General features: G+C 39.7%; 2 protein-coding genes across 2 annotated transcripts in view; both read right to left on the bottom strand.

The window, feature by feature from the left end:
• The window catches only part of gad1a (glutamate decarboxylase 1a), a gene marked incomplete at both ends in the record, with an annotated part of 48,734 nt that extends 48,317 nt beyond the window's left edge, over positions 1–417 (bottom strand). Inside the window, one exon of the mRNA XM_079821319.1 lies at positions 306–417. Coding sequence (XP_079677445.1) covers positions 306–417 — 112 coding nt within the window. The remainder of the gene's footprint in view (positions 1–305) is intronic.
• An 8,475-nt stretch (positions 418–8,892) lies between these two features.
• Positions 8,893–11,244, bottom strand: sp5a (Sp5 transcription factor a). The gene is made up of 2 exons (XM_079820866.1): positions 11,062–11,244; positions 8,893–10,547 (listed from the first exon to the last, which is right to left on the bottom strand). The coding sequence occupies exons 1-2, from the start codon at positions 11,110–11,112 to the stop codon at positions 9,501–9,503; spliced, it is 1,098 nt and encodes a 365-aa protein (XP_079676992.1). The 5' UTR covers positions 11,113–11,244; the 3' UTR covers positions 8,893–9,500.

Genomic DNA, 11,244 nt, shown 5'->3' on the forward strand with positions numbered 1-11,244 from the left:
ACATCTAGCAAGGCAAAACTGTATTTAAAGTGTATAATGACGGATCCGCGTGGGCTGCTCGTCTGTCTTGTCTAATTGCTCTGAGCAGGTGTGTTTAAAGGCCATCACCTGTGTTGACAGCGACATTGGTCTGTCTGGCTGCTGGCGCGTGAGGTCCGCCCGCCGCGCGCTCAATGCTGCGGTGATTTGTTGGTCCTGACGCGTGGCGAATAGCGCCGTTTTCCCGCCTCACCGACAAGATTAATGACGTTGGCCACAAAGCAAATAGCCGGAGTGAAATAGCGGTTTATCGGTGATGGACCTACTTGAGGAGGGTGGCCGTAAATTTGTCGAGTTGGGATCCGGATCGCCGCCGCCGCCGCCGCCAGAAGAGGAGGAGGAGGAGGAGGAGGAGGAGGAGGGTGCCGACGTCGCCATCAGCCCAAGTGTTCAAGTCCTCAATCCAAAGAGCGCTGTCACTTTCAGAGAAACTGCTCCTGATGAAGCAGACAGCGAAAGTCAATGTGGGAATTCAGCAAGACCTGCACAATCAGTGCTGCTTTATATCATTATTAAATTGAAGTAGATTTGTTTTCATTTTTATAAGAAAGGTCGTTTAAGGTTGTTTCACGTAAACTATCTTGGCTATTTTTTTCTTTAAAATGTCAAAGTTCTTGGGTTGTGACAAGCAGAGGTTCTTCTGGAAATAAACGTAAAGGAGAACAGAAACGTAACAAAGAACCATTTCTTTAATGGATGTGGTTTAAAATGAAACTGAACTCGTTGAACCCTGAAGGAATCCTCTTTTTTGACAGTCTATGCAAAATTATTTTAAGGCTAACTTCCCTACATAAGTCAGATAAGCCAATAATAAACAAACCCGTGACAATTATGTCATGTTTGTTTTATTGAGAAGAACTCTTAAAAATAAAGGTTCTTTATAGGCATCTGTGGTTCCACGAACAACCTTCAACACCCATGGGGAATCTTCCACTGCACAAAAGGTTCTTTAGATTTTTTAAACTAAGAAAGAAAATTGGTTCTTTTAGGAACTGTTCACTGAAAGGTTCTTTGGGGGAACATTGTTAGGTGTCATTATTACAGTGTAATTATATATTTAAGTACTAATTAATGTACTTACTATAGGGTTAGGGTAGTATTGGGATTTGGTTGCATGTAATTATGCATAATTCAATTGACTGTTATTACTAGTAGCCTACATGTAACATATGAAACAAGGACATTGTCGAATAAAGTGTCACCCCCCACATTTTAAGACTGTATCAGTCTGCATCGAAATAATACCTGTGAACTGAAACAGGGCTCTGAAAGTTTCTTCCACAGAAATGGATTTGGTTTTGGCTACTCATCATCATGCCAATAGAAATCGCATATTGTCTTGATTAATAGCCCAACCATGTAAGCATTGATTAAGAAATGGTGCATATTGATTTCCCAATTCAGATGACATATGGATGATTGAAATGGATGACCGTTGAAAGGTTAATAGAACCCTGATTTTATGTCCTTATGCAATATGGATTGGGTTCAAATAGGCAATATATTTATTTTCAGAGAACCCGCAGACATATTTACCGATCACTGCGCACCTGTGAAGCACCTGTTAGATGAATAATTTACGCTTTTGCTTGACATGATCAACAGAAACATTTAAAAGTAAAAGAAGACGCTTACCTGGTGAGAGAATCGCAACAGTATCCAAAATCTCCACGCAAGTCACTCCTCCAAAATCAGCTCAAAAATCTCATTGACGGATCGCGATGACCTGACCGGCAGTGTTTTTATTCGCTGCTGGCCAGAGCGTAAATCGCCGGTTTATTCGATGCTGCACGCGCAGACGCACGGTCGGCAATCCTCGAACCTGTCCACAACCTCAGACTGGCTCTGAAACACATCTCATGTCCACTGAAGCGCGGGCATTACGACAGCTCTGCCACGTTCCCGCAGGACTTTGCGCTTAAATGAGAAAGCAAGTCACGAACAAACACTTTCCAAGTTGAACACAACAGCCACACACACACACAACACAACACATTACACGCCGCTTCAGAGGACGCTGTGTCACTCTGACCTTGAAACATCAAGGACAACAGTTCTTGCAGGACACTAAATGTGATGTTTTATTCGTGTTCTCGGACAGGTTATGTTTATAATGAGCGAAATGCTACCTCAGCCTCGAGCGTGGAGGTTTAGCCTGTGTTTATGAGAGAACCTTGAAAGGAGAGGGTCTTGTCTCAGAAGTTTTAGTCTTGAATGTTGGCCACGATATGCGTTCGAGACTGATGTTGAAGAAGAAGTCCACATGGTGGCAGCAAGCGTTCAATTAATGAAGAAACTTCTGCTTCACACACACACATATTCACGCATGCATTCACCGAGGAAGGTGATGAGATTTCCTGAAGCATTATTTCCCCTAAACATTGTTTGTGTGATTTGATAGGATGCATCGACTGTATAGGAATATAAAACTGCTGGCTAGATTGTTTCATATTAACATCATGTCAGGTTTCAGCAGCTGGACAGCTCCTCCGTCCATCTCTACACAACACAGCAAACATTCACTGAGCTCCAGAGAGTCAAACGGAGAGCTCGTCGTGTTTTTTCAATGGTTCCTCAAATCAAAGGAGCCTCTTCTGTGAACTCTGGCCGGGTCCTCGGATAACCATGCTGGTGTTTTGGGTTCTACCGCACCTGCAGTCTAAAGAAATATATATTTATAATTATTTCTTGGAAAGACAAACCCTTATTGGTCTTTTTGAAAACTTTTTTTTTTTTTTAGCAGCGCAGCTATTTGTCTGCTATCAAACGTGTTTCCATAGACACTGGAGGTCATTACAAAATGAAGAAAACTTTTAATACTCTTTTGTTTGATTTGATTTAGCAGTAGATCTATGGGTGTGAGACGCTGTTTTATTCTTCAGTAACGTCAACTCTAGTGGAACTATAGGCCTGTGGATTGTAACTACCGCTGCTGAAAGATAATGAACCGCAGTTTCAAAGAGAAGCAGAAGATGATCACATTTAGACTCAGACCCACAAGTCGCCGCAAGATGGCGCTGGTATATTAGTAGCTGTGTGCAAAGCTCAGTCTTCATTTGCACAGATTCTTCTATGCAAATGTTGTCACCATTTAATATATAAAAACCCTGACACACTAGGTATCAAGCAAAAATCATCAAGTAGTGATAATGATAATCTCAGCGATGTTAATGTAAAGATTTCATAGCTATGGGGAAATCTGTAGTTCATGTAACTGAAAATAATAATAGTATATATATATATGAAAAAAAGATGTATATACTGTAAAAAATTATATAATCAATAGGTTATGACAGCATATGTTTTTACATTGCTTTAACTTATCAAAATAAGTTAAGCAATTTAAAAAGTTAAACAAGATTCAACTCATTTTTAATTCAGTTTAATGTAATTTAAGTGAAAGTACTTAAACATTCAAGTTAACTGTACTTTTTTTAATATCGTATACACACACACACACACACACGCACACGCACACGCACACGCACACGCACACGCACACGCACACGCACACACACACACACACACACACACACACACACACACACACACACACACACACACACACACACACACACACACACACACACACACACACACACACACACACACACACACAACACACACTAACCCTACACCTAAACCTACCCATCACACAAAACTTTCAGCATTTTTCCATATTCAAATTAATTCTGCATTATTTATGAGCTGTTTCCTCATGGGAACTCAATTTAGGTTCCCACGGTGACACAAGTCCCCATGAGTCAGTGTGCTGTGCATTAGTCATTTTTATATACAGTATCTAAAAATGTAGTGTTACATGAGTAATTTGATTGATTTAATTTGTGTCCTTTCCGAAGGTAACTTGTTTTATTTTTTCAGTTTCAGTCTAAGATAGCAGTACGTTTATTAGTTTATCAGACAAACTGTTTACAATTATTTTTAAAATGAATTTAAGATTAATCCTGGCCATGGCTTCTGATTGGTCAATACAGCGTTCTAGCCATAATGCTCAAAAACATGCACAGGAACTCTATCTTTTAGTCCGAGGATGCTACTCAGTCAATTAGCTTAATACAATGTTTTAAAAGATGTGTTATATGTAATATTTCACATGTAGTAACCATTTTAGAAAAGCATTTAGGCAGTTAAGTCACACTATAGCACAGCATCTTGTATCTCAGTGATTCACAGAAAGGAAAGAAAGGGTAAAGGTGCACGGGACGCTGAGGTAGAATCTAGCAAAGTGTCACTTCATTCTCAGACATAAATGATGCTCTTAAACACTCCAAACAACCTTTGATGCTCAGCTAGGCCTGGGTGTATTATTTTTATTTATTTATTTCCCCCCTCACATTTAATACTCTCGAATAAACAAGCACATGTTAGATTTCAAGTATGCATGCTTAAGTATGTGTGTCTAAATGGCTGATTCTGCCAGACTTGCAACAGACTCACATCAAAGGAAGATCAGAGTGTGGCATTCAGATCAGGTCACGGTGAGGCTTAAACACAAACTCCCTGCAGCAGTCCCTCCATGCAAAGCCACATGTGCTGTTGTGATAGCCTGACCATATCTCGCTCTCTGAGTCTGAGAGAGGAACAGCCCTTCTGCCCGGTGGGAATTCACCGCTCGCTGGTGCACTGGCACACTGAGACGTGTTACGCCGTACCTGAAAAGGCACTTGGTGCAGATCTTTCAGAAACTGTTTCTTCACTTCACAATGGGACATATTCCTTCATTTGAGTTATCATTTATTCTATAGCACGACGCCAGTCAAAACAAAACTGACATCTCTACTTCAGCACTTTGCATGTTTTTTTGTGTGTGAATCAAGACCGATAGAGACACATGGACACTTTTTTTTTTTTTTTTTTTTTTTTTACATTTCTGGGGTTCTCAAGCAAAGTTGTGTAAACTTCTGTAGCGGTGAACAGGAAATGACAGCGAAAATACTTTTTTTGCATTTGCTCCAACAGCAAAATAAAGGTTTCCATGATTTTCCAAGAGAGAGATTGATTATGTTGGCCAGAAGAGAGAGATTTGCTGTCTTTTTAGAAACACCCTCACAACAGTTTTCATTTTTTAGTATTTTTTTAACTGAAATGTACTGAATTAAGTAAAAAAACCAAAAAGGTAATACAAAACAATATATAGCGTTATACATGTGTATATGAAAAAAAAAATGTACATAGAAAAAGGTCCATTACAAATACTCTAAGTTTCATCTTGGCAGTGTGGTAATTTAGTAACAACATGATTGATTGACCATCCATTATAACCAAATACAGTTATTTCACTGCAAAAAAAGTAGTATTTTTGTCTTGTTTCTAGTCTAAATATCTAAAAATTCTTAAATCAAGATGCATTTACTAGATAAGTAAAATGACATATTTTTTCTTGTTTTCTTGAAAATAAAACCAAAATGAAGTGAGTTAAAACAAGCAAAAGTATCTGCCAGTCCCAGGTGAAAAATACGTACTATTAAATGCATTATAAATGTACTTGAGTATGTTTTTAGTACACTACAAATATACTATAATGCAGTAAGAAAAACAATCTTGTTTCTGATTTGAAATCTTGTTTCTTGTTTCTGTCCCAAACAGAAATAAGATTATTTTTTTTACCCCACTGGCAGATATTTTTGCTTGTTTTAACCCTTTCATGCATGAATTATGGAAAACATTATCTAGATTTTTTAAAGATTCTTTTTATTACTTTAATATGATGCTAAAATTGAAATCCATTTTAATTTTTACAAAATTCAGTTTTATTTATTTTATTTAACTGTCCACGTATGTGGACACCATGCAACAAAGGCGTAAAATGGGACAAAAAGCCACAGATGACAATATGGAATACTGTGCTTTTATCATGTCATTTTATGCTATGCATAACAGCTCAGATATTTAAAACATTATTTAATTAATTAAAATGATTTAAAACAGATATTTAATCATTATTGTATTTTTCCCCCATACTATAGGAGTCAATGGGGTTCATCAACTATTACCTACCTACATATCTTCTCGTGTTCAGCAGAAGAAAGAAACTCATACAGGTTTGGAACAACTTGAGGGTGAGTAAATGATGACAGAATGTTCATTTTTGGGTGAACTATCCCTTAAAGGAATAGTTCACCCAAAAATGAAAATTAGCCCATGATTTACTCACCCTCAGATCATATAGGTGTATATGACTTTCTTCTTTCTTATATTAAAAATGTCATGGCTCTTCCAAGCTTTATAATGGCAGTGACTTGTTGTGTCATTTTTGAAGTCCATAAAAGTGCATCTATCAATCATATAACTGCTCCACACGTCTCCGGGGGGTTGATAAAGGCCTTCTGAAGCAAAGTGATGTGTTTGTGTAAGAAAAATATTACTCTATTATAGGGTTTACTCTTTTAATGCAAGTCAACTTGCGTACCGCTGACCTCTGGAAGCTAGTTATTTTAGTCTATAAAGTTTTAAATATGGATATTTTTCTTACACAAATGCGCCACTTTGCTTCAGAAGGCCTTCATTAACCCCCCAGAGCCGTGTGGAGCAGTTATATGATTGATAGATGCACTTTTATGGACTTCAAAAACGACACAACCATTCATTGCCATTATAAAGCTTGGAAGAGCCAGAACATTTTTAATATAACTCACATTTTATTCATCTGAAAGAAGAATGTCATATACACCTAGGATGACTTGAGGGTGAGTAAATCATGGGCTCATTTTTATTTTTGGGTGAACTATTCCTTTAAGGCCTAACTTACTGAACATGTATTAGTGTGTCACTCTGGGAAGAAAGCACTTACAAACATGAATGAATGTGAAGAGACGACTAAGAATGTCTGAATGATTCAAATAAGCAATTCCAAGTTGACAAAAAACTCTTCATTACGATGACTGTTTTAACAATGCAGTTTAAAGCTAGTCTTTAAATAACATATTTAAGTTTATATATATTAGGTCTTTTCCTATTTACATAATTCAGAATGTGATTGTAAAAATATTTAGCTCATTCATGTTTATGTAGGAAGATCCAGTAAATGATTGCACTTAACTAAACCAGCACAGACATGAGATTGTTCTGATAAAATGCATTAAAAACCCTTTTTATTATTAGTACTGTGAGCCTGGATGCTAGAATTAGGGCTTATATTTTATATTCATATTAAAAATTTATAGTAAATATATATTTTTAGTCACAGTTTAGATTAGGGTCCAATTTTCCCTGATAACTACGACTTTTGCCTCAATATACTCCTAATTATTGCTTATTAATAGTTAAGTTTAGGTGTTGGGGGATTATGGATGCAGATATTGTCATGCAGAATAAGGCTTTAATATGTGCTTCAGTAATAAACAGCCAATATCCTAGTAATACGCAAGCTAATAAGCAACTAGTTAACAGTGAGACCTGGACCGTAAACTAAAAATATGACCTTTTTTTTTCTCAGGATACAGAAGTACATTTGAGGAGCACATTACAAAACACCCAACTGTCAGAAACTTTAACTCAAACACAAGGAGAAAGCGGTTTTATGAATCTGAATAGAATTTGATTGTACAACGTTTCATCTGTAGCCACAAAATAACTATGCTTCTATTGAATATTAATACCTTTTGCATGTTATGCAGAACTGAAACTATTACATCTGCCATTCAGATGATTAAAGCAGTGTGTCGCTGTATTTGCTCTTACTCATCTGAAGACACAGCTATAGTGTTGAACACATTTGAGCTGCTGACAGTAGTATAGCCAGATCCTCTAAACACAAGTGGGCAAACATTAGAGAAGCGTTTAGTGATTTGTGCCGGGATTTACCAATGGAGGCGCTGTTGCAGGAGAAGAATGCAAAGACTAGGTGCAAAAAAGCCCCTTCCAAATATCATTAATACACGCTTCATTCATACATCCAATCTGACTTAGCAAAGCTGGTTGCAGATGTTGTCATGAATTAAACATATTTGTCAATGCATGCAAGTTCATATAAATGATAATAATTAACCTAGGTAACACTTTATTTTAGGGTTCAATTCTTGCTATGAACTAGTGGCTTATTAGCATGCATATTAGTAGTATATTAGCTGCTTATAAAGCACATTTTATTCTGCACGACCATACACTCTAAAAAATGCTGGGTTAAAAACAACCCAAGTTGGATTGAAAATGGACTTGTTTTAACCCAGTGAATGGGTCTTTTAACCCAGCGGTTGGGTTAAATGTTTGCTTAAAACAACCCAATCGCTTGTTTTTAACCCAGCATTTTTTAGAGTGTGTTCTACACCCCCTACCCAACACCTAAACTTAAACACTACAAAACTACCTTAATAACTATTAATAAGAAGTTTATTGAGGCAAAAGTCGTAGTAAATATGAACATGTTCCAAAACCTCACTTAATGACCAAATGTTTACTTTGAATGTGCAAAATTGTCAGAACAGTTCAGACATGTGTTCATTATTCCCATCATTCTCTTTCTATTTAGAGCGATCTGCCAGAAACCACTTAGTAAAAATAGAAACGCATTGATATTGAGGTTCAAAACTGACTCGATTTGATTTCAATTCAGAAAAAACAGCATTAGGATCTGAGAGCGAGCACATCAAAATCTGCATTGATATTCTATAGATGGTATAACATGAACTTTAGATGGCATGAGAGCAACACATCTGCCATACAGCTTCACTCATTTGGAGACTTCGATCTAGCGCAGAACACATTTCTTACAGACACACACATTCTGTTTTGATAGCTCGAGGGGTTGTGTTTATATATTTTGCATATCAAACACCGACAGCATCTGCGAAATGCTCATGCGTGACAGGAAAAACAGAAATCTACAGCTGACGTCAGTTAACGTTTGCTTTATTGTCATTTTTGCTAACTTCAGATCATCAAACGGCGTCCTTTGGAGAACTCTACGCATCCTAACAAGTGATGGACCTCACAGTGCTCGATTCTGGACCAGCCCAACAGAGTTTCACCGTTTCTCTGTTGAGCGTTTCACACACACACACATTTCTCCCTTTCCAAAAAAAGAGAAATCTATCCACCTCGCCGTCTTATGTTTCAGTGGCATGTACAACAGGTCATGTTCTTTATTTTCACACAATCGTTTTGAAATGTTTAACAGATGGTTTTTAACAGCATGCTAAAACACCCCACAAGGAGCGAAAAACTGACACTTTCATTCAACAAAAGCTATCGATATATATTTACAGGATAAAGAAATCTTCCACCGAAGACAGAGATCTTAACACAAGCTGAAACGTGTTAATGTTTTGAGGAAGCGTTTTTTCCAGGGTTCCTTTAGGAACCGAGAACGACTTGAAAATCATATTTACAAGTCCAGGAAATAAAAGACTCCCTTTTCGATGCAAAAATAAACACTTTTTGTTTTCCACTTCATTAGGATCCTGAAGATTGTATTGCACTAGTCTACGCTCAGCCCCGGTCCACTACGCGGTTCTCAGGTCTTCTCGTTTCACGTAATCAGTCTTTTCGTGACTTTTGCTCTTCTTGTTCTGGTGCGTCTTCACGTGTTTGGCCAAATGGTCGCTCCTCATGAACCTCTTGCAGCAGTCCGGACACACAAAGCGCTTTTCCCCCGTGTGAGTCCTCAGGTGCCTCTGCAACTCGTCCGATCTGGTGAAGCTCTTCCCGCAGAAGAGCCAGTTACACACGAAGGGTCTCTCTCCCGAGTGCCAGCGCAGGTGCGCCTTCAGGTGGGAGGTTTTGCCGTATACTTTCCCGCATCCGGGGATGTGACAGATGTGCTGCTTCTTCTTCCCCGGCTCGTCGCTGGAGCTGGACGACTGGCAGTTGGGACACCGGCATCTGCGGCAGCGCCGGGCGGTGGCCAAGGGGGATTTGGTGTGGAGGAGGGCTGCGATCTGGGTCTGGTACTGTGCAAAGTCCGTGTGTCCCAGCACCAGACCCCTCTGGATGGGGAAGCGGTGGGGGCCGAGGGTGGGCGGGTGGCTGACGTGGTTCCCCTGCTGAAGGCTCCACCACGGTATATCCTCCCCGGGGTTCGGAGACAGCTGTCTCTGCTGCTGATGGACCAGGCCCGAGTGTCCCGGGACGAAACCGGACATGGGGGCCGGCGCTGCGTAGGTGACGGCGGGCACGTAGGTCGGCGGGCAGGCGGATTGCAGCGACTGCATGGAACACGGCAACATCTTGACCGGAGAGAAATCATAAGGGTAGGTGGGGTCGGCCGGAGGGGTCAGCGGGAGCTCGTGGTGGGAGGCGTAGGAGCCCTGCAGGTGAGATTTCGAGGATAGTCCAAAGGAGGAATTGCCGGAAAGCGCCGACTGGTGATTGGCCTCGTTACTCCACGGGTGGAAAATCCGTGACGGCGACCCGAGGGTCGTGTCGTAGGGAACTTGGATAAAGTCCGTGGGAGTGGATCCGTGATGATGACCGATCCGGTTACACGTCGCCGCTAAAAGCGCCAGAGGAGAATGCTTGGTGTTTTCCGGCGAGGAGTTCGGAGTGCGATCCTGGATCGTGAGAAAGAGTCACGGAAAACATTTAGAACTTTTTTGGGGCAAGTTTTTGCACCACAATGACAGGGTTTATGAAGGAATTAAAGCACTGTGCAGACACAAGACTATTATTATTTCAATTTGCATGACTTCTGTGAATATGTTTAGAATCAATATCAAGTAAAAAAAGACATTTAGGTTTGACATCATCACACACTGTTAAACAAACCCCAACACACTAAATCTAAGTTTAAATGCAAATTCAAAATGAAGCGTTTTACCTACAGAGAGTTTTTATTGCACTTTTTACCACAGAATTTCATTACAGATGATGAAAATCCAACTGAAAACGGTGTAATAACAGCATTCTTTAATGTGCACACGTTTGCTCAGTGTTAAATATGAAATAATCGTTCGCGGAATAACGTTTGCTGTTCTCGTCAAACAAGCCCAGTTTATTTCAGGCAGCCGCGCGCGCTTTAACAAAATACATGATTTTCAACAATATCTCCAACTTTTTTTCACGAACCTGCAGAAATGCCTGTAGTGTGTCGTTCCTCAGCACAGCCACAGCTGCCATGGCAACACTTCCTCGAGTTCCTCGAGCTTCCCGATTTAAAGCAGCCAAATTCAGTTCTTCGGAAAATACTTGAGCGTCTTCTCGCGGAAAGTGCGCGGTCGCGTCGCTTCCTCTCCTCCAGCTATCCCTGGA

The sequence above is a fragment of the Gobio gobio genome, assembly GCF_949357685.1.
Source record: "Gobio gobio genome assembly, chromosome: 7".
Lineage (NCBI taxonomy): Eukaryota > Metazoa > Chordata > Actinopteri > Cypriniformes > Gobionidae > Gobio > Gobio gobio.

Excerpts from the sequence above, each read along its gene's own strand:
- sp5a (XM_079820866.1), bottom strand. The coding sequence starts at position 11,112 with ATGGCAGCTGTGGCTGTGCTGAGGAACGACACACTACAGGCATTTCTG. Across the intron at positions 10,548-11,061 it reads CACTACAGGCATTTCTGCAG|GATCGCACTCCGAACTCCTC; the intron begins GTTCGTGAAAAA and ends CTCACGATCCAG.